The 24,505-nt window shown below is 38.2% G+C and overlaps 1 protein-coding gene across 1 annotated transcript in view; it reads left to right on the top strand.

Moving 5' to 3' along the window:
- Positions 1-24,051, top strand: part of bcr (BCR activator of RhoGEF and GTPase) — a 69,215-nt gene extending 45,164 nt beyond the window's left edge. The window contains exons 5-23 of the mRNA XM_082141168.1: positions 815-922; positions 2,299-2,359; positions 2,636-2,688; positions 3,555-3,695; positions 10,079-10,200; positions 10,482-10,647; positions 11,180-11,299; positions 11,408-11,483; positions 11,570-11,674; positions 11,931-12,005; positions 12,119-12,216; positions 12,686-12,817; positions 15,790-15,849; positions 15,931-16,040; positions 16,842-16,981; positions 19,163-19,297; positions 19,400-19,505; positions 20,280-20,442; positions 21,047-24,051. Of these exons, the coding sequence (XP_081997294.1) occupies positions 815-922; positions 2,299-2,359; positions 2,636-2,688; positions 3,555-3,695; positions 10,079-10,200; positions 10,482-10,647; positions 11,180-11,299; positions 11,408-11,483; positions 11,570-11,674; positions 11,931-12,005; positions 12,119-12,216; positions 12,686-12,817; positions 15,790-15,849; positions 15,931-16,040; positions 16,842-16,981; positions 19,163-19,297; positions 19,400-19,505; positions 20,280-20,442; positions 21,047-21,136 (2,061 nt within the window). The 3' untranslated portion in view covers positions 21,137-24,051. The remainder of the gene's footprint in view (positions 1-814; positions 923-2,298; positions 2,360-2,635; positions 2,689-3,554; positions 3,696-10,078; positions 10,201-10,481; positions 10,648-11,179; positions 11,300-11,407; positions 11,484-11,569; positions 11,675-11,930; positions 12,006-12,118; positions 12,217-12,685; positions 12,818-15,789; positions 15,850-15,930; positions 16,041-16,841; positions 16,982-19,162; positions 19,298-19,399; positions 19,506-20,279; positions 20,443-21,046) is intronic.
- The last annotated feature ends 454 nt before the right edge of the window (positions 24,052-24,505 follow it).

Genomic DNA, 24,505 nt, shown 5'->3' with positions numbered 1-24,505 from the left:
GTGATTGGCTGCGCTGGTCGGCGTCTGTCAGTGCAGTGTGAACTGGCCTTGATACATGTATGGAGTGACATGAGAGTAAATAAGGATAGAATTGTCATCTTTTGGTGTACTATCCTTTAAAGGTACAGTAACAAAGACACACTGCCCAAGGGCCCAAAAGAGTGGAAAGTTAAAGTGTAAAGCTAAATGACTACAGATTAGGACTGTGTAAAGAAATCAGAAACATATTCTAGTATAGTTTTGTAAACTGCCCAAATCCGCATAGTCAGTACAGACAGACAAATACTGTTTAAGTTGGCTCTGCTCCAGCTTGTTTATTATCACGCATGTACACCCACACAAACTCTTTATCATCTAATGTATACAGTATTTGTGTTCTGGGAGATTGATTGATCTGTAAAGAGGTTTCCAGCACTGGCAGGAAGGCTATTGAGTTTGGATGGGCTAAATCAGATTTCCAAATGTGCTTTTTACAAGCGCCAGCCACATGCATTAATTGCTCACTGAAGAGTTGGCCTCTGCTGCCATGGCAACCACTGTAGGCTCTATAGCCACGCACAGCAATGGCCCAGCTGCTCCTGCAGCGAAGACACTGTCCAGGCTGTCTGCCCCATGTCACCATGGCGAGTCCATGCGTGCATCTCACTCATTAATGATAGTGTCACTTTTAGCCAGGAGCGGGAACTGCCATCTTGGATGTACTCATAAATCTCCACAGTTTACATCCTACTCTTTTAAAGTCCACCATACATGGGCAACAAAGACAAAAAGATGCATGAGTGGGAATGACTCACTTTGTTTTTTCTTCCTGCAGGCTAGCCAGCTTGGATTGTACAGGGCCTTTGTGGATAATTACGAACTCGCAGTGGAGACCGCGGAGAAGTGCTGTCAAGCGAACACACAGTTCGCAGAGATCTCTGAGGTAATGCCTACTGGATTGCTCAAGGTCTTTTTTATTCTAATACTGGAACAGATACCTCTACCCAAAATCCCCAGCTTATTTCTTACCAAAGCAAACAAACACAAGCTTCTGATCGGTCAGAAGCAATAGCATCCTGTAACAACCCAGGCTAGTGAAAATATTAGTTGCTACCAATACTAGTGAAATTCATAAAAATGTATGAAGTTTATCAAATAATTATCCACAGATATCTTTGTGAACAATTCATACATTCTTGTTTAATTTTTTTAACCATGTAGTTTTTTCCCCAAAATGTCATAACTCTTTAGGTGATAACGCCACCGTAGTGACTTAAAACTCAAACTTATTTATCAGCATCAGGCCTACTTGGCTGCATTGAGACCTGATATTGTGACACAAATTTTATATATACATATATATCCGAGTAAGAAAACAAGAAAGTGGAGTTGTTGCCTCAACAACCTCCAATCAGATCTACTGTGATATGTTGATGCATCCTGCCATCAAAGAACAAGTCATTTCCATTGTTTATGCAGGGCTTTACCTGCTGCACTTCTCCATGGGGTCAATCAGAGTGAATGATTAAAAAGAGAGACCATTACCAACCAGCATAGCAGATCTAAAAGCGGTGCTCAACCCTCTTCAGAGTTCAGCGGGAGATTTTATGCCTTGCTAAATGTTATGAAGAGGGTGTCTAGAATAAAATCTACATGATGATGCTCACCTCGTCCCACTTTATTCCCCCTACCAGCTGTTGTCATGCCAACTACTACTTCCTTTTACACTTTGAATTTTCCTCCCTTCTAACATGAACGAAAGCAAACATTAGGATAATTGTTTGTTCGCACTTGCGGGGGTTGACAATTTCTAGTGGGTTCTATAGTGTATTGCCGCCAGTGCAAAGCTTGCAATAGGAAACATTTACTTACAGCAAATGTAGAGCAAATGTGACAGTCTAATTTATTAATTTAGTCTCTCCCGAAAGGGATTCTTTCGATATACAGCAAAGGGAGGAGGGAGAGTTGAATATACACAGTAATAGAACAAGTAGGCTACACTCTCAAGCATGTAACAGCAAGTGTTGTTTGTTTTTACATTTAATGTTTAAACTGTTGTGTGCAACACTGATGAGCTCTGAGGTTGGCAAAACAGCTGACTAGTGATGCCAAATTAACCATTACTTTGTTCATGACTGTGTAATGAGCTTGAGAGCCAATGAACACCGTTTGTTAGGAGAATATCTGCTGTAATATGTGAAATAGTGGTTCTGTAATAGTAATCTGATGTTCTTTTTTAGATTTTAGTTACCAGGGCTGTGTGATGGTGTGCACTTCACAGGTTTATTGATCATGAGTTTGTCTCTGATATCTCTGCAGAGTCTCAAGGTCAGGAGCACCAAGGAGTGCAAGGACCTGACAGCCAAATACTCACTGGAAAGTAAGATACAACAAGATTGCATTCATTGTTTTCATGTATATCGTTACATTTAAATGATCATTATATTATCTGTGGTATTTTCATTGAGTTTAAGTGTTGCACATTTTGCTCCCAGCATGTAATATATATCCTTCTTTTAAATTCAGTCGCATAAAACCCATTGAGTGGGTGGATTAGATAAGGTTTCAAACTTCGGCATTTGAGCCTGCAGTATGAAAGTGGCTCTTGTGAATAATCACCCACTGTGTGTGTTCTCTTCTGTCTTGTTTCTGCCAGCTCTGCTCTATAAACCAGTGGACAGAGTGACACGGAGCACGCTTGTTTTACATGTGAGTCAACTTTAATTTATCATAATATTTTTTTTAGCGTTGCTTAAATGTGTAGTGTTTATCATTTTTACTATTGCTCATATTTAGAGAATGTTCCATTTGCCAGAGAAACACTCTTCTGCGGCCATATTTGTGGCAATACCTGACTTGTGGCATGCAAGACCAACTCCTATCTATTTGAATGGGGAAATACTGAAATCTCAAAAACTGCTGGCCAAACTCACATTTAAATAACATTTCCAATCAGCCATAAAATCTGACATGAATTATCTCATAAAAGTTGTTTCTTGCACTCAAAGAGTGTTAAAAAAAGCATGCGGATGTGTAGTTCTCAGCACGAGTGTCAGGTTTCTAAAGAAACTGGAGCTTCTAACAACCGCTGCAGTGATGCAGTAACTTTACCAATTGGTGATTGACTCTTTTATTTAGAAGGTGGGACTAATACCATGTCTACACCAGACGCGAACGGCTCGACGCAACAGAAGTAGACAGAACCCATTATAATCATTGATGCTGTCTACACTGGATGCGGCGTAACATGACACCACAAATACTGATGTCCAGTTCTATTTCTGACGTACTTCAAGTGCTTGTGCTTCTGCTCACACAAATGGATTTCCAACGGTCGCTTTGTCTCGCGTCTAGTGTAGACACTGTTTAGGTGCCCTGTAGTCGCCATATTGCAATTTGGAATTTCCCCTATTCATTGCAATACGAGTGCACCGTGTTGGTATATTTTTCGTTTTGCATGGACAGCCATAAAAAAAAAAAGTATATATATTTTTTTTTTCACAAATAGCATTGATGAAATCATTAATTAAATACATTTAGCTTTTATGTTTGATGTTTGCGTGTATTTTATACAGGATCTTCTGAAACACACACCCTCCAGTCACCCAGATTACCCCCTCCTTCAGGACGCCCTCCGCATCTCACAGAACTTCCTGTCCAGCATTAATGAAGAAAGCACACCTCGCCGCCAGTCCATGACAGTGAAGAAGGGAGAGGTGAGTGCAGAAACCCCTCCTTCCTTCTTACCCTTCTCCCTCGCTCTCATATGTCCTCCATCTTGTTTACGATAGAGTGTATTTGTCAAAAACGTATTTTTAAAGGGTAAAGGAATGTCAAAATTCCAGGTCGCATATAGTCGCAGGTGCCCTGAAGCCATTCAGCCAATGAACTCCCATCAGGTTATACAGACTAGTCATTTCCATCCATCTCAGAGCCAACCCACCCTCTGCTCTCTGTACAACCTATCCTTGGGTGACAATGCCTTCTCTTTATTTCACACTAACATATACTCTCAATCTCCACAGAGGCTTTATGCTATAAATAAAACATCCTCTATTTGTTACCGAACTCTTCGCTGCATTTGAGTTGTTTGTGCTCAGATCTAGTGGGATTTATTTTTAATCACCTCTTCGGTTTCTGCTTACTAATGCTCTTGAATCATGATGATGTCACAGGCGGTAAGAAAGCGCATACCCTTCCTGACCCCAGCAGAGAAACTCATCCTTGAAAGGATCTTGGGAATTAAAGATATGTTTGGTTTTAGACACAGACTCTCTGTGCCGCCCCCTTCATTCCAGCAATGTGGCCTCAGGAGAATGGCAGATGAATTGTTCCTGTGTGATTGATGGCGAGCAGCGCTTGCTTGTAATTTGCCTTAATGAGCCACCTTGCTCTGACTCGCAACTCATTGATTATTCATAACAGGCCATCTTGTATGGAGCAGGCACCACCCACTTTGAGTAAACGGTGAGGAGGAGTTTCTACAACGCTCCCACCTTCCTCCCTCGGGTGCATGCGGACAGACCAACTGATCAAATATTGATAGTGTGTGCATGAAACGAACTCATGGAAATCAATGTGTTGTTGTGGAGCTTATTGTCTTTCAGTCCAGTCGAAGAAAATACAAGCTTTAGTTTACCTTCCTTTTGTTTTTATAGCTTCTAGATGATTATGAAAGCATGCTTTCTTTAATAGCTAAGACTAGCTTCACTAATACTATTGCTCATGCTTCATGGATTTAAATAGACCATGAGTGTTTGAGATACTTGACTTGTTGACGATCATCTAGCAAGCACCCTGATTACCATAGCAACCATACAGTATATCAGCATTCTAAATATTTCTTTGAACACCTTAGCAACTGCATAGCTATGCTCAACTTTTTTTGTAAAATATTTTGTTAGCTACTAAGGAGGCACAATATATTGTTTATAGGGCAATATTAGAGGTTTTTTTTGTTTTGTTTTTGTAATTCATTAATGTTGGACAATATTGGATATATATCAGCTGATATGTTAGGGATTTTAGCCCTGGATGATCCTGCGTATACTATGATCATTTTCCAGCATTGAAAAATTAAAGCTGTAATTGACGTTTGCAGAGCTACATTTGACTGGAAGTGTTAAAATGGCATTTATTTTTGTCAGCTACCACCATTATTTGACTCGCAGATCTAGCATTCTGTTTGCTTTAAATCAGACAGAGATAAAGTAGTGTGGTAAGGTTACATTGAATTACAAAATGTATTTGAATGAAGTAGCCTATAGAGAGAGAGAGAGAGAGATGTGCATGTGAATAACCTGCATCTGTGCAGCGTCTCTCTACTAGCAATGAAGCTGTGACTTGAAACTAGCTGTGCATTAAACGGTTTTATTACACAACTTCCATCCATTTAGAATCGAGTATTCAGACAGACAGTGGTGTAATGGATTTTTCATTGTACCTACTCATTTCCCCTTTTTTCACATTTAGGTTACCATCTAATGCTTTTTTAAAACCCCAAATCATTCTTTAATGCTGTTAAATGTAATCTTTAGAAAATTTGTAATAATGTTGTGATGCCTACATTTGCTTGTAGCATTCTAAACAATTGATTTTTGTTTTTAGTGTTTTTTTATTTATTTAGACAAAATAGTATAGTAGCCTATATTTTATATAATATTGTATGTATAGCCATCAGTTTCCTTACCCTGGTAAACCAGAGTTCTCGCGAGAGCACAAGTTGAATTTACTCAGCGAGTTACTCTGGTGTCGAGCAATGGAGCTCATTAAATATGCCCCTCTCTGAGCTGCACCAATCACATCGGGTTATCTGATATAGGCGGGCCAGAGGCGAGCTAAACAGATGACGACAGCGCTGTGACGTCGAAGTCATCAGTAAAAATTGCAAGATGCCTATATAGATGAATAGCAGTTGTTTGAAACGGCTTTGGCCGCTACAATGAACGAGTTAGACTTGGCTTTTTCCCAAAAGAGGAACAGAAGACGGCGCTCGAATCGTTCCTTTGCAAGAAGGGTGTTTTTGCTGTTTTGCCGACCGGAAGAGTCTAATCTACCAGTTAGCTCCGCTGGTAGCTAAGCGTATGGGGTTTATTGTTGTGATTGGTCATAGTGTTATCCAATTGCGTGCTGTGAGATTTTCAAATGCATGCTTGGTGCCGCCCCTCGAGCTGGCCGATTTTCATTGACCGACACTAGACCATTAATCTTTTAGATTTAGGTCTGGATTTCCAGGCTACAGTTTCTTGCCATAACATAAAAATAATTATTGGCTTTTTCGTTTGAGCTATAAGTTTTACATCATTATTACTTTATATTGTTTAATTCATTTATTTCATTTAGTTAATCTAGAGATGCATCTAGCCTGAGCTGAGAGGTACAGTATGGTGCCCTAAGCATACTACTTTGGTTGATGCCACTGAACAATGATCTCATTATTTAAGAGTAACTTCAGAACTGATATCAGTGGGCAGCTATAAACATTAGCATGATTGTTCAGGTCATGGTTGCGTTGATGAGCTAGCGTTTCTAATGTTACCCGTGCTGGAAACTGGAGGTATGCGGGTGAGAGAGCGAGAGAAAAGATTCAGGGTGGCCCCAGAGGCCTGCGCTAGCTGGGCCAAAGCCACTTAATTAAAATGCAAATGAACCTGCCGTTTTCAGAAAGCAGCTTTCCGCGTCTGCGATACAAGCGCGCACAGCGATGTGTGATGGGCTTTTTATATGTAGCTGCACACATGTGACATCGCTGACTGCGTTGAACACACACTCATTCAAAATGTAAATATGCATATGAAGTGTATGCACTAAAGACACATAAACGCAAACACACAGAAGCAATTCAAACATGCTAAATCCTGTACAATAGATGCACATCAAACGAAAGTGCATACACAACCAGATGACCTCGGGCATTTCAAAGCCACCTGCTCTATTCAAAAGACTGTCAAAAACGTATGCATGTCAACGTACCACACACAGACTGATGTGAAAAGCGTTTTGCTTCTTACCTTTAGGGCAAAATCTGTTGAGAGGTGATTTAAGCACATAAATGTGGTGCTTTATTCCTTATTAAAGTGACACTATTAATGATAGGCTCAAAATACTAATAATAACAGAAATATTCATATAAAAAAAATTTAAGTAGCATATGTTAAAGAGGCTAAAAATGTGCACTCCAGAGGGTTTTTGTTTTGCTCCACAAACTGCAAATTTTTTTTTTGGAATGTTTAATTTTCAGTGGTTTCAGTCCGTTTTTATTGGGTTATTATGAGATATTGCCATTGTCATATTTCTACTGGAGGCGAACTGTTGGAAAATGTCATCTGATGTGCTGAGACAGCTCATTTGAGCGTCTCCTCTTTTACAAAAGAGGGAAAAAGCACATCATGTTAACTTTAAACTGATACGATACGGGTAAAGATTTGCACACAGTGTACAGTGCATTACAGTACAAGTGTTTGCAGATGAAATATAAGTAGGATACCAGGCCTGTTTGTTTTTGGACGTGTGTGTGTGTGTGTGTGTGTGTGTGTGTGTGTGTGTGTGTGTGTGTGTGTGTGTGTGTGTGTGTGTGTGTGTGTGTGTGTGTGTGTGTGTGTGTGTGTGTGTGTGTGTGTGTGTGTGTGTGTGTGTGTGTGTATCTTGCAGAGTGAAGAAGAAAGAGAAAGGAACAGAGGCTTTTGTCTCTTTGCATTTTGCCTACAGTGAGACTGTTCTGGAAATGCCATTCATGTAAACACTGATATATGGTGCTCTTTGAAAGAAGAGTTTTAGTCTGCACTGTTGGGTGTATGTTTTTATTACATTGTTGTTTTTTGGAAAGTATAATGGATAAATGAATAAATATAGTGAACTGGTCTGCTAGGGGTACAGTGATTTTTATGTACAATGTATCTTTTAGTCTAAGTCTTAATATTTTTTTGCTGCCACTATGCAAGTCATAATAATAATATGAATTATATAAATAAGAACAATAATTAAAATCAATCATAATGTTAACAGTACTATCACAATAACACAACAGTATTTTGTATTAAATTATTTGACCAAGATTAAATAATAATAAATAAATAATAATAATAATAAATAAAAACAATTGATATTAACAACAATAGTTTTTTTAGTTGTTTTTTTTACCAAGATTAGGAATCAACAAAAATAATATTTTTTGCTGTTTGATTTATAATAATAAATATTATTATTGTTGTTGTTGTTATTATTATTACTATTGTGGCCAAATAACCAGTCAACTGTGAATTATACAATTTAGTGGTCATAATGCAAAACATATCTGACTGCAGAATGCCACAACAATAAAGCTCCCTACTACCATCCCCAGGATGGCTGAGTTCCATTACCATTGGGACAAGAATCATAAATATGTGCCTCATCCTCCCTTTTGATTTAAGGCTTGTGGCAAAGTGAGAACTTTGAAAGGTCCCTTACTCACACTGATGTGACCAGAAACTATTGTTTCCTGTAAACATGTGGCCCTCCCTTCTTTTCCCGCATTTCTCTTAAGAAGAGTTCAGCAAACACGTTTTGGACAACCTCTTTTGCAATGGTATGCGCTTCCTGCATGATTCCCCTTTGAAACAGGACCATTATAATCTTGCTGGTGTGGGAGCATTTGGGAACATTGTGTTTCCCAGGATCCCGTTTCAGTATTGCTGAGTGCGATCTTATGGGCACAATCAGCTCTTTGAGTCTCTGAATTCACTGGAATCATCTTCCCTATTTCAAGACAGTAACCAAACTACTTACACAGGACCCCGCAAATGATTTACTGTCAAAACGGCTGAGCTGAGGAAAAAGAGGCGCCGTTAACCGCTGATTTAACTGTTTAAACAATGTAATTGCTCTTGCTCTTGGTAGAGATGTGGAAAGAGGCTGCCTTATCTTGTCCACTGCATTTCTGTATGCTAAAAATGGAGCCATGTTTTTGGCGGTGGCATAAGCTGAAATCAAGCCATTACACTTTGTTCTTGAAATGCAATGACGTACTACATATCTGGCATGCTGGGAGTTTGGAATGAGTATGTGGTGACTCTTCCATCTCTTCCATGTCCCCAGCTGCAGACAGCACATCACTGGGAAATTCACTCAAGCATCCAGTGATATATGTTTGGGTGAGTCAACGGCAATTGTTTATGTTGCACCAAAAAATTAGTGGTCTTGGAATGTGGAGGTGAGTGGAGCCAGGTTAGAGCGTCCAATTGGATGAGATGCTTGTGATATCATCTTTTGTTTCCCCACTGCAGAGGTGATGTGTCGTTGTGGGAGCACTGATGCATGACGTGGCCAGGGGCTGTGTTATGCGTATTTGTGTGTTTTCACACATTAACTACCGCTTAGGCTTGCAGGACTATCACTTAGCATATGATCTGTGGACAGGAGTTACCTGTTTCAAAATGTCCTCCCAATTTTCTCATTTCATAAACACAAAGACTCAAAACACACCAGCTCACTGCTCTTTTCTGAGAGTTGATGTCATTTAAAAAAAAATAAGGTGGGACTGCCACCTAGTGGCACTTCAGATAAGTCAGAATTGTTCTATTGTTATATTTGACAGATACTAATAATAAACATTTGGGGTTAGTAAGAAAGAAAATGAATACTTTTATTCAGCAAGGATTCAATTCAAAAGTAACAGTGAAGACTTTTACAAAAATAGTGTAATAATATTAATAGTGTAATAATTCACTTGTTACAAAAATAAATATATTCATATAAATGCTGTGCTTTTGAAATGTTCATCAAAGATTACTGATAAAAAGTATCAGTTTCCACAACAACAACAAAAATAAAGGAGCACAACTGTTTTTTTTACATTGATAATAATATGAACTGTTTCATAAGCACCAAATCAGCATCTTAGAAGGATGTCTGAAGGATCATGTGACTTTGTGTGTGTGTGTATGTATGTATGTATGTATATAACCGCTATAGAAATCTTTATATATATATATATATATAATATATATATATATACATATATACATATATATATACACACACACACACATATATTTTATTTAATTAATTGTATTTATTTTGTTTAATTAAAATGTGCCTGTTTTATTTTTCTGTATGTCAGAACCGTCAGCTGTTGAAGGACAGCTTTATGGTGGAACTTGTGGAAGGGGCCCGGAAACTACGCCATGTTTTTCTCTTTACTGACCTCCTTCTCTGTGCCAAATTGAAGAAACAGATTGGAGGGTAAGGAAAATCTCCTTCTCTATTCATTTCTATCTTTCCATAATTCTGTCTACTCACTCCCTTCCTATTTTTATGAAATTCAGCTCACAATTACCATATAGGTGTTGTTGATACTCTTGTTATTTTCACAATATGAGCCTAACATTGTGACTCTTAAGATTTGTGGGCCCAGTCTGCACCACCATCCATGCTCTATAATCAAATTCTAGGATGTATTTTTGCCTGAATATTAAATGATTTCCCCCATCACCCCTTCTTCCCCTCATGCTGTCTGTCTGCAGGAAGAGCCAGCAGTATGACTCTAAGTGGTACGTTCCTTTCTCGGATCTCACCTTCCAAACAGCGGAAGAGTCAGAGCCCCTGCCTATCCCGCAGGCCCCTGATGAAGAGCTGGATGCCATTAAGATCAAGATCTCATCCCTGAGGAGTGAGATCCAGAGAGAGAGGGTACAGGATATTTTAGGCAACTTTTCACTCAAATTGTCATGTATAATTTGTTATCAGTTTTTATGCAATTAGAAAAATAGTAAATATAAACATTTGTGCTAGTCTTCTCAGACTTAACAGATCTGACTGTATATTAATTCGTTTTTTTGAGAATCAAACTAGCATATTACAAAGATTTCTGAATGATCATGTGACACTGAAGACTGAAGTAATGATGCTGAAAATTCAGCTTTGCCATCACAGGAATAAATTACGCTTTAAAATGTATTGAAACAGAAATCAATTATTTTAATTGTAGTACAATTTCACAATATTACTGTTTTTACTGTATTTTTGATCAAATACATTGAGCCTTGGTTCTTTTAAACACATTAGAAAAATCTCACCACCCCAAAACCTTTCATTGTTAGTGAATATTTGACTGTAGGAAGCTGTCTTGCTTATCTAGACTGCATTTTTTGGGCCGCATACATGCATTAAAATGTTGATGGCATAGTAGGTTTTAAGATTGCTTTTACTTCTATCTCAACAGAGAGCCAACAAAGGGTCAAAGGTTATGGAGAGGCTGAAAAAGAAGCTGTCAGAACAGGAATCGCAACTTCTGCTGAACTCTCCTAACATGCCCCTCAGAGTGCAGAACCGCAATGGAAAGGTAAGAGCCAGTGATTCACAGCCTTTCTGTCGGATCTGATTTTCATCCTCAAACTCCTTCTCAATGTTCCTTCTCATGCTCACAGTCCGTGTCGGTTATGCATTTCAGAGCTACATATTTCTGATCTCATCGGACTATGAGCGTGCGGAGTGGAAGGAAGTGATTCGAGAACAGCAGAAAAAATGTGAGTGTCATTGTCACTGAAATCAGGATTTTAATAGGTGATAGTTTTTAGTTTTTTTCTCAACTGAATGCTTACTTATTTTCCAGCCTTTAAGAGCTTCAGCCTGACATCCATGGAGCTTCAGATGCTCACCAACTCTTGTGTCAAACTCCAGACGGTCCATCAGTTACCCCTCACTGTCAATAAAGATGGTAAGAAAGGTGCACCGGTCTTAAAGACTACATGAAATCAAAGCTGTGTTGTTTTTAAATGTTCCTAGATTTATTGTGCATGATTCTTCAGTGCAAAATGTAAATAAATAAAAAAAATATAAAATAAAAAAACACCCTTCTTTATTTATTATTGTTCTATTGCGTTTAAATAAAATAAATAAAAAATGATTGTATTCTTTTTTATTTATTTAAAATGCATTGAACAGTCCTCTCCACTTTTTTTCTCCACTTAAAGAGGATGAACCTACTGGACTGTATGGATTCCTGAATGTAATTGTCCATTCTGCCTCTGGACTTAAACAGAGCTTAAGTACGTGTCTTTTTCCTTCTTTTCATACATTTCATTCTTCTCTTCATACATTTGCTTAGCCTGTCCTAGCACCACATTAAAGTGTCAGTAACTCTTCCTTTTCCTCTCTTCAGATCTGTATTGCACATTAGAGCTGGACTCCTTTGGTATCTTTGTGAATAAAGCCAAAACAAGAGTGTACAGATACACCACAGAGCCCAAGTGGAATGAGGTAATCCCACATGCCCGTCCCTGTCTATATACCACTGATATGAAAAGAACTGCCTGCTGATACGCTCTTGAGGCTTTCATTCTTAAATAAGAGTAGCATAAGTGAGGCCATGTGGAAGATGAAAAATGAAATTACATTTTATATTTTAATTAAAAGCAATTACCATCCCCCAAAGTAAAGGGGAGAAAAGGAAAGGAAATGAGGCATAGCGGGTGTTAAATCTAGTCAGAGGTACCCTTACACTGTTTGGTGAATTGAGTTCAAAAGTGACACTGTTTTTCTAACAAAATTTTGCCATTCTGTGTTGTTTTATTACGAAGTTTTAGCTACTGTATGCATATATTTGTTATATACTGTATATTTGTTGTGTGTGTGTGTATATATATATATATATATATATATATATACACACACACACACACACACATATTCTGGATAATGTAGTTCTTCTGTATTGTTTCTGCCTCAGGAGTTTGAGATTGAGTTGGAGGGCTCCCACACATTACGTCTACTGTGTTACGAAAAGAGCTACAACAAAGCCAAGATGAACAGGGATGATGGAGACAGCACGGATAGAATTATGGGCAAAGGACAAATCGCGGTATGATCTACAGGCAAATATTTTGCCATTGTTATTTTATTGATAAGTATTTAATCATATTTTGAATTAGCTTTTATTTTTATAATTGGTGTTTTCATTTATAATTTTATGTCCTTTTGTCTTTTTTGTCAAATTCGAGTAATTTTTAACAAAAATGATAGTTTTAGTTAACAACAAAAACACTGATTGGTACCACCCAGGCCTTTGGTATACACATTTTAAACCAAAAATTGGATGGATGGTCGACTAGTCATTTGTCACTCCCACTATTTAGTTAGTGAGGTCAACCAATATGTTTGTGTCTATTTTGTAGTTATTTAGCCTATATATTGTTGTTGACATCTATATATGAAATTGGCAAATTCCTACTGGTTAAACAGGTGCGTTGCGGGCATGAATTTGTTTGGCTCTCATGTAAACTATTGTGATTTAAGTGTCATCCTCCATCTGGGCACTCAGTGAGTCCGGTCAAAGGTATATCTGCTCTTATGAGAGACATGGTCCCAGATGGGGACTGGCCTTTATACTCCAGACATTTAATCTTCTTTTTAATAGGTAGGTTGTTATTCACTCTGCCCTTTTAAGGCATCAAATCATCCATAATTCATGTGGCCTGTCTGAAAATGTCACATCCAAAACAACGTCAGATCAGCTGACCTATCAGTCCCCTCCCCAGAGAGTTTTGTGGGGTCATACAAAGAGCACAAAATTATTTTGCCTTACAAAAAATTGCTTGTAAAGTCTAGGTTTAGATGCAATTGGTTGAAAGTGTCGGTTGGTGTATCATGGGGGAAGAGGGAGGGATTAGTGGGCTGTGCTATGATCCATCTGTGGTTCTGAAAGCAGACTTGTTTCATCAGTATATTTAGTTTTTATTTTAGTTAGCCTTTTAGGGCTTTTTAATGTGTTTGCTAATATTATTTAAATATGTTTATAATTTATAAAATACAGTAGAGTGTGTCCCAAAAAAAAAAAAAAACTGATTAATTGTTGTTTTAGAGTCATGAAATGTCTTTTTTTTTCAGTTTTTTTTTAATGTTAGCTTTTATTTTAGTTAGCGAAATTTATTTCATGTACATTAATGATGACAACACTGCATGGCAGCAGTATAAACCTGCTCTGATTGGTGCACTGGATGTCAGTGGCTATGGAGGGATTTATGGGCAGGGCAGAGCAGCTTACTCAGACTGAGGTAAGTCAAGGGATCATCTACTCTGAGCTTGAGGTGCAGAAAAATACAGTTATGCAGATTTACACAAGGAAAGTGTCGAGTGTCGAGACAGTAAAGAATGAAATAAAAGGAAAATAGATCCTTCAGTGAACAGCAGTAGATTTGGGGACTCTTGAAGAATCTTGATGCATTTGCAGTGCAGTGAGTAATTGGATCTCTGTAGCTCAACACTTGCACCAGACTGAGGATTTTTTGTTGTTAAAAGAGCTACTGAAACACTTTATCTGATATTGTAGACCTTCTGAGTTATTTGAGTGGACGACAATAGCTCATTGTTGAATTGCAGCTATGGATCTTTTAAGAACAAATATAACCCTTAAGGATGATCCTCAAGGTCCATATTACACCACATCCTAAGGGATTTCCAGTTCCAGCTGAAGATCTCTGCTCAGTTTCTACACAGTCGTAGATGGGATGGAGATGAGTGAAGATGCGGTGGTAGGGCTGGCTGAGGAGGGCAGGAGCTGCTCTCCACCCTTCAAGGACTGTGATGTGGGGCTGGTGGAGGGTGTAGAGGTAGACATTTCCACGCAAACTGCCCTGGCAGGCAAAGGAACAGGGTTATGGTGCCGTGTACAGAATGTCCTGCACAGAAGAAAGGTAAAAAGAGGAAAAATTACAGCTTGTTGTTTGTCAAAAGGGAACTGTATTCAATCATAATAAGCAGTTTAACAGTTGTATATGGGTAAATGTGTAAGCAGTCATTAGCAGTGTCCTTCATCTAAAATATTTGGAAAAAAAATTTGTTTTAATTTATTTTATAATTAGAATGCATGCATTTTTATAGCCTTATATTGAGAGACTACATAAAATATTTGTAAAAAAACAACAAAAACAAAATTGTATTATATGTATTATATATTGCACTTTGATGTTGAAAGAAATCCATGTTACCTGTCAATCAGTTTTAATGACCCCCCCCCCCCCGCCACTGTTTGTTTATCATGAATACAATATTTTATTTAAAATGTATTGAAATTTTGGTTAACTTGGAAATGAGAATATGAACCACAAGAGATGATATTACTATTGACATCTACTCTGGCTTCTTATATAATCTGGATAATAACAAATAAAAATAAACGTTAAAAAAATATTTTTCAAGCCGAAATAATGATAATATTATTCTATCCATTATTATTAATATTAATATTTTTCAAGCCATAAGTCAAAATGTACGAAAGTTAATATTATAACTTTCAAGATTGCCATTCATGTCAGCATTCTCATATATATATATATATATTTATTTATATATAAATTATTATGTGTGGGTGGGGTTTTGTTAGCCATTGGAGCTCTAATGGCCTTAGTTGGCACTGGTGTTTGGCCGGGCTAAGCCCCAGTTCTCACTCTCTCTCCCTGCCCTGTTGACAGGCAGGTTGTAATGACTGAGATGATGAGATTAGATAGCAGTGCAGGATCAGGCCTTACACGAGACCATATGGAGATTAGGCCAGGATGAGGGAAAGGAACATGCTGAATTTGGCCCACTCCAGATGGCCCCACGTTTGCTTAGAGGGATCATGGAAATTGGCTGGTGATGTGCAAAACTGCTGTATGAGGAGAACTGGTATTATGAAAAATGTTCACATCACTTCAGGCCCTTCATAACATCTGTGGTGTAATTAACAGATAAAGACACACGTGTAGCCAATCCAAAAGCCCTCTAGATCATCAGAGCCCTCAGAGTTCATATTGGAAATCCCATTGTATTTTACTTTTTCTGTTTCTTATCCAGTTGGATCCTCAGATGCTCCAGGGTAAAGACTGGCAGAGAACAGTTATCCCTATGAATGGGGTGAGTATATCCACATCTGCTCCTCTGCTGTAATCCTACCATCCATCTCTATAATTACTAAATATACACCTTTTTCTGAAGATTGAGGTGAAAATATCCATGAAGTTCACCAGCCGGGAGTTCAGCCTGAAGAGAATGCCCTCACGGAAGCCCTTGGGTGTGTTTGGAGTAAATATCTCCTCAGTGACAAAGTGAGTCAGCACACATTTTACACGAGGATTAGACATACACTAGAAAATAATTTGGTCCTTTTTACAAAAAGGAGCTTAAAGCACACACATTTTGATGCTATTTTTTGCATGTTTAGGCATTCACTGTGGCAAAGGAAATTAGAATATACAGAAAATGATTGGCTTCATAGAACTGCCTTTTTCTGTGCCGTGTTTATGGTCTGATTTGATTGACAGTAATGAGGATTGTCTGTAATGAGCTTCCTAATGGGGTTAAGGGCAGAACCAATTAATGCTTTAAAGACAACATGACAACACCAGCACAGATACTTAGACCCTAACATGCGCACTAAAAGTCTCTACATAAGCAGCACCTACCGCTGATTAATGTAAAGCATTAAAGAGATAATTCATCCAATAATACATTTTGACATTTACGCACCCTCATGTCATTGCAAATCTTTGTTTGTTCTGTTGAACAGAAATAGCATTATTTTACTCTTTTCCATACAATGAAAATGTACAGTGAACATAGGCTTTCAACTATTAAGCAGCACAACTGTTTTCAACATTTATAGTAATATGAAATGTATCTTGGGCACCAAATCACCATGGTAAAATGATAAGAAGGATCAAGACTGCAGTAACGGCTGCAAAAAAAAAATATATATATATATGCGAACCCAAAGAGTAATGTCAAAATGTTTGCATATCTTGTTTTTGCTGAATGTAAAAAAAAAGTGTTGCCCTTGTTTCTGTCCATCATCATTAAAATCAAATGGCTGGTCTTGTGATGTTTGTATGTATTATTTCTTGTCTCAGACGGGAGCGCTCTAAAGTGCCCTACATAGTCAGACAGTGTCTAGAGGAGATCGAAAGAAGAGGAATGGAGGAAGTGGGCATCTACCGTGTCTCAGGAGTGGCCACTGACATCCAAGCGCTCAAAACTGCATTTGACACCAGTGAGTGACCATTTCATTTCACCTTTATTTGTATAGCACTTTATGCAATACAGATTGTTTCAAAGCAGCTTTACAGTGGTGAACAGGAAAATAATGATACAATGATGCAAACATAATTCAATTCTGCTCAAAAGCAGCTCTAAAAAGACGATAGTAAACAGTCATTATTCAGTTAAAATCAGTTCAGTGTTGATTTAGTTTGGTTCATCAATTATGGAATGAGTGGAAAACAGTGATTTCATCATCCAGCTCTTTTCAGCTCTTATCCAAAAGTGTCAGTGCATTCAAGTCAGTAAAATTGCTGAATATTAAGTGTCCTCAACTAAGCAAGCCAAAAGGCAACAGTGGCATGGAATCCAAACTCCATTGGTGAAAGAAAATGGAGGAAAAAAAACTTGGGAGAAACCAGGCTCAGTCGGGGGGCCAGTTCTCCCCTGGCCAGATGAACAACATAGTGGGCCCTATTTTAACGATCAAAGTGCATGGTCTAATGCGCAGGGCGCAAGTGCACTTAGGGCGTGTCCGAATCCACTTTTGCTAGTTTAACGACGGGAAAAATGGTCGGCACTTACGCCGCATGGTCTAAAAGGGTTGTCCCTATTCTCTTAATGAGTAATGGGTGTGTTTTGGGCATAACGTAAAAATAAACCAACCAGAGTCTCATCTCCCATTCCCTTTAAAAGCCAGTTGCGCTCGTGCCTTGACGGATTAGCTATTTAGGCTACATGATGGAATTTGCAAGCGTGAAGACAATGCGTCTCCAGAGAGGAAACGGATCTGCTCGTGCGTGAGGTAAAAGTGCGCAAACAGACCATCTACGGGACAAGCAGGATTCCACCATATCTTTATGTACACAATATTAATCTTTTACATTGTAATCCTTTTATTTTTAATATTTGGCTAGTTTGTGTGCTGCTGCGCGTCCCTGTGTGTGTAATAAGCAGAGTGTACGCGCGTTGTGGACCCGCCTATAGAGACAGAGCGTATTTAGGCCACGCCCACACCCAGGGGGAAAACAAACCAACCGTCCCCATTGACTTTGCATTGCGAGAGGCTGCCTCCTTGTCATTCCTTGCTTCTAACAAAAGACAGAAAATGCCTAAAAGCTGCTGTGTGACAAGGTGTACAGCAAAGAAGCTAAAAAACCCAGAAATACGTTTTTATTAGCTCTCGACCCCAAAAAACGAGTGTTTAAGGACATAAAAGTGGATACAGGCAGTTGAGACAGAGCGTCACGTGTCTCATTACTCTGAGAACTAACGTACGTCCGCTGGAGGAGACCGTAATCGGCAACACAGGATAGTTTATCTTACAGAAATATAATATATAAAACTGACATTTGGATATTTGGCTCACCAGTGACCAAATGTTTAACTTACTGCACACGTAGTGTATTTTTAGTGCATACTGAGTGTCAGGATCCCACAATTTACCCATTCGTTCCAGCCTGTATCCACTTTTATGTCCTCAAACGCTCGTTTTTTGGGGTCGACAGCTTATGAAAACTTATTTCTGGGTTTCTTAGCTTGTTTGCTGTACACCTTGTCACATAGCAGCTTTTAGGCATTATTCTGTCTTTTCTTAGAAGCAAGAAATGACAAGGAGGCAGCCTCTCGCAATGCAAAGTCAATGGAGACAGTTGGTTTGTTTTCCCCCTTGGTGGGCGTGGTCTTCAGATTATGACACGTTGCGCTCTGTCTCTATAGGCACACAAAACGAATGCGCTCTTTAAATAACAAAAAAATACTGCGCCATTGACTTTAGACCAGGTTTCAGTTGGTCAATGGCGCAGTCTATTTCAGTTGCCTCAAAATAGCAACGTGCCAACAATGCACCTGAACACACCTCGTTTTCAGACCGGCACGCCCATGGGCGCATAAATAGGCGCAAATGCATTTGCTATTTGAACAACTGCGTCGGGCTGAAACTAGCAAAAAACGATTGCGTCGTACTTGGCACTGCATTGCGCTGGGTGTATGATAGGGCCTAGTGTGGTTTAATTCCAGGCTGCATCACAAGTCAGATTATGGATTAATATCATTCAGAATATTTCATCCAGTTCCTTCTCTTTAAAGATCAGGGTACATCACGCCGTGTTTTGTTACATGGAGCAATGACAGATATATATTTTGTCAGCCAAATTTAGTTGCTGATTTCTCTCTTTTTCTCTCTCTGTAACAGATAATAAAGATGTGTCAGTAATGATGAGTGAGATGGATGTGAATGCCATTGCCGGAACGCTGAAGCTCTACTTCAGGGAGCTTCCTGAGCCTCTGTTCACCGACGAGCTGTACCCTAACTTTGCAGGAGGCATTGGTTCGTCATTTGTTTTTACTTACAAAACACAATGCCAAGTATTGAGCAGGCTTGGCTTCTTAAAGGTAGAACTATATTGATTATGTCCTTGTTACTCTGCAGCTCTCTCAGACAGCGTAGCTAAGGAGAGCTGTATGCTGAACCTCCTGCTGTCTCTACCAGAGCCCAACCTTGTCACCTTCCTCTTCCTGCTGGATCATCTCAAGAGGTAGACAAGATTGAATTGACTTTCACAATGTTTTCAGAGGCTTAACAACAGGTTCCTGGATCAGCATCAATTGTTTCTGGAACATTCATATAAAAATTTAAAAAATCAAAGCTGGATGATTGTAGGGGTAGGATTGGAGATGGTGTTAAGGCTATGATTGGTTAATAAAAACATTGTTTCCGGAGCACGTTCTGCTTGTTTACATCACATGATCCTTCTTGGAGTGCTGCTAGCTTCATAGGCAAAATATTTAGTTGGGTGAATCTCACCATGAACATATCTAGGTCAAATTTCATCCCAATTCCAAAAGAGAAAATATCTATATATATATAAATAAATATTTTGCATAAATAAATTATATTTTGCATAGGGAAATGTAATGTACACTTCCATGATAATTAAGCACATTTCCCCCTCAAATTCTCATTTCCATAATGCAAAAAAATTATTAATATATATATTTTAGTTCAATACAACAAATATTGTATTAAAAATATTGTTAAAAATAATATAGTAATAATTAATTGTATTAATACATTTTTGGGAATTGGAAGGAGAAATGTGATTGTCATGAAAATAATTGCACAATGCAAAACAATCTTAATTGGTCTAAAGTAAGTTTCAGTTTCCCTAATAGAATAGAATAGAATTGAATCTTTTCACATTTTATGGTGAAATATGTCTTGAACATGTTCTTGACAGGTCATCCAGATGCTTTTTTACTCTAATCCTCTCTCCTTCTTCACTTTCTGCTCTTCCTCTTTTTTTTTTTAGGATTGCCGAAAAGGAGAGTGTAAACAAGATGTCTCTTCACAATCTGGCCACCGTGTTTGGCCCGACCCTGCTACGACCCTCTGAGAAGGACAGCAAGATCCCCACTAACCCCACACAGCCTATCACGATGGGGGACAGCTGGTCGCTGGAAGTCATGTCACAGGTATGCTCAGAGTGAAACCACAAAGAAAACCATGATTGACTATTTACAATTTTAAGGCACACTATGCAGTTTCCGTTTTTCTCAAACAGCGACCCCTAGAGTCGCTGTGGAGTACTTGTATTTAACGTTACTGTCGTAAATACCACTCACTCAGAGCCGTCTCTGCACTCTTTTGACCTCGCTTTCTTCGTGTTCTTCATCAACTCTGCCATGATTCACGTCTGAAATGCGTGCTAGTGTCTTCCATAGAGGCTGCTTCATATGTTGTTGATGTATGTGACGTCTTGCCGTAAAAGCAAGATTTGTTGGGGTGCCACCTCTCAAACCTGCATTGCTGGTTTTGCCAGCTGCGTCCCCCCCCCCCCCTTCGATTTGCCCTACTATGAGTTTGTTTACCATCAAAATAATTTCAAAGCTGTTATATTAAAGTACAAATCTTGCATAGTGTGCCTTTAACGTCTATGAACATGTTGGCATCTACCACAGAAAATGATTTAAACGTGTCTCTGTTTGTGAAAGCAATGGGAAACACATTTACAGTATGTACTTGTTTTTTTATCAGTTACACGTCTCCTGAAATGCTCTGTCTTTTTTGGTTCTGTAGGTGCAAGTTCTGTTGTATTTCCTTCAGCTGGAGACCATCCCGACGCCAGACAGTAAGAGACAGAGTATCCTGTTTTCCACAGAGGTCTAAAGGAGTGCTTATTCTCATTGTAAGTTTTACACCAGTGGGAAAGAGAGCAAGCGAATATGTCCACCCACTAGGTAATGGACACTGGAATGCACAAGAGCTACGTCCTTCTGGGCAAAAGCAGGAGTGCTTCGCCTTTCGCGCATTTTCTAGCTGCCGCCACTAGGGGGCACCTCAGCCCTTTTAAACATTGAAGAACTCTACTTACTCGGAGCACATCTTGAATATTACTGAACCCTCCATGTAAACCGCCTGTTTCTCTGAACATCAGTGTCCGTTCAGCACCTTCGCTCCGCATTCTGTAACTCTTCAGATCGCTGAGCACGCTCTTGTGTCCTGTATGTGGGCCTCTAACGGTCATTCATATCAGCTGGTGACAGTGAATTCTGTCTCTTCTGGCTTTATGTTTGTCCTCATTTTGTCTGTCCCCACTGGTCACTGATGCTATTTCTGTGCTGCTACAATTCAGTATCCAGCTCCAAATCCTTTTATGTGATAGAAAATTACATGGGAGTTCAACGTAGTTCTTATTGCAGACTCTTTAAGAGTCAAATGACTAGCTTCTCTCAGTGTTCGTCAATCATTTAAAGGACTTAATTTAATAGGATTTCTGTGTAGACGATGGTGTTTGGTTCAGTTTTTGTCAGTGTTGATGTGATTCTAATTTAAGAACATCAAGAAACAATCTGAAAAATAGATTAATCTGAGTAAAATCTCGTTATTATTTAATTTTCCTCTCTTTTTTTTTTCCTTTTTTTTTTTTTTTTTGGACCCATACATCTCTATCAAGCAATATTTAAGGATTCATGAGTGTGTTTAAAAACATTGTGTTTCATTATGCTTTTGTAGTTTAGATCTTTTCCCTCATATTTTGGTAGAGAGATAAACCTTCATAAATTTCTAAGTACATAACCAAAAGGGTCAATATATTTTTCTTTATTCTAAGTTTTTATGTAATACATATAGAATAATTATGATTATTTATTTGGGGACAGATATCAACATCACTGTCATTTCAGAGTATGTCTACATTTATCGCTAACTTATCTGTGTAATGAAGTACTGTAGATTCCTTACATACCCTCTTAACTTTCCTTTCTTTTTGAATCCGTTCAGGATTTGAAGATGCTCTGAGGAAAGCACACAATACTAGCGTTTCCCCTGCCGTATATCTAGTGTTGAGAGATGACCAAACACAGAGGTTTTTAGCGTGCTTTGGCTTCACAGCACACTGTGGTTTATGTTCGCTGAGAACCATACAGCTGTGCCTCTCTGTCTCATCGTAAGACATTAAAGGGATAGTTCACCCGAAAATTTTAATCCTGTCATCATTTACTCACCATCAAGTTGTTCCAAAGTCTCTTTCTTCTGTTGAACATATAAGAAGATATGAATGAGTGAATGTGTGTATTTGAAGAATTTGTGTAACCAAACAGTTGGATTTTTTTAAATCATTGACTTCCATAGTATGGGGAAAAAAATACTCTGGAAGTCTATTGGGACCATCAACTGTTTGGTTACACATTCTTCAAAATATCTCCATGTTCAACAGAAGAAAGAAACTCATTCAGGTTTGAAACAACTTGAGGGTGAGTAAATGATGACAGAATTTTCATTTTTGGGTGAACTATCCCTTTGAAGGTAAGAACACAATGCTGTATATAGCACAAACTGTTATCCTTGAGTCCTGTCAGATGGTTTAATGAAGGAAGGGTTAATAATGGACGCCAAGAACGATGCAGTACAGGAACAGTACAGGTATTCTGTCTTTATAGCATTTCTGTTAATTATATCAGTAAAAATGAGTGCTCTTAATTATTATTTCAGTTAAAGGTGCTTTAGTTACATTTATTTAACATGCAGGCATGTTTTTTGATTTAAAAGTGTTTTTTATGTTTGTTTTTTTTAAGTTTGATAAGTGTTGTTTGTTTGTGTGTTTGAGTTGTAATGTTAAACCAAATTCTGGCTACTGTAGAAGGATTTTTGAAGTCTGTGTCATATATACAAAAAGGGGTTTTGCAATCGAAAAGGAATTTCTGTTAATCCACCGTCTTTTTCCGTTATCGTGTCCAGTAAAGGTGCGTTCCCATTATCTCATCTGTCCTATTCTCTGATTGTCGGCACTAAATGTACATTTCCTGTATCTTGCACCTGTCCGAACTGAATTCAGCATACAAGATATTAATAATCATCATTTTACAGCATCACACGTGGTTCCTTCTAGAGATTTCCCCGATTTTCTTCTTGTAAAATGAAACTCTTAAACTCATAAACTGTGATCTGTTGCTATCAGAAGGCATTAGGTGATTCAAAGCATTCCAGTTGTGTTAATTGCTTATTTAATGTGCTTATTTAGATTGTTGAATGTTACTGGGTTAGAAATATTGGACATATGCTCCAGTTCAATGGGAGTGATACAGCGCATGATATTTGAGAAGCAATTTCTTTGCACTGCACCACGTTTAAAGACTAATGTGATCATTTCTTCTCAACGTAATGAGATTGTATCACACACAGAGAGAAACGTCTATAAACATCACACTCTCTGCAGTCTGATATTGCATTATGCAAGAAACAGATTTATTTGTATCCACGAAGTATAACAGTTTTGAAATGATTGGTCATGAAAGCACTGCAAGGGGTCCATCTGTGTCATCCATTGTAATGTTCTGATGATTTATTTTGAAATCTTGCCTTTAAACACATGAAGACATGCTGGACAGCCACTGGGACAGGCTATGGATGCTCTCCCCTTTTCCTCTTAAGGTTTTTGTCACTATTTATTATTGCTAATATCTTAATGTTCTGGTTATAGGACTGTACAAATAGATAATGAATTCTGCAGACTGAAACGTTTGGAAGGCATTTGCGGCCTATGTTTATACACAAAATGTTGAATAAAACCTCCTGTATATGAACACCTGCTGCTTCATGGTGTTTTTTCCCCCCCAAAATATTACTTGTCATATTTAATCTGGGGTGCCACAGTAGTTTCCTGCCTTGTATTTGAGTTAATATTTTTCATTTATTTGTTCATTTTGCATGTTTAGCAGAAATGTTTTGAAACTCATTTGAGTTTGTATTACACGTAATGTAATGTATATATGTGTCCACATTGGGGCAGCACAGCCGTACATTGCTTCATATATATATATATATGGATGAAAGATTGAAAACTTTTTGTTGTTTTCATCAGTGTTTGCATGCTAAATGTTGACAAAAAAGCACTGTTCAGTATAGATCAAATGAAAATTGATTTTTATCAGATCACATGACTTTTCAAAAACCGTAATACTTTTGCCAATAACATTGCAAATGGAGGAAAACATGTAAATGTAACTAGGTAATGCTACTGATTAATGTTTCAAAATT

Source organism: Leuciscus leuciscus (assembly GCF_965113295.1).
Source record: "Leuciscus leuciscus genome assembly, chromosome: 16".
Classification (NCBI taxonomy): domain Eukaryota; kingdom Metazoa; phylum Chordata; class Actinopteri; order Cypriniformes; family Leuciscidae; genus Leuciscus; species Leuciscus leuciscus.
The sequence above is the reverse complement of the archived record's forward strand: the minus strand, read 5'-3'. Positions and strand labels throughout refer to the sequence as shown.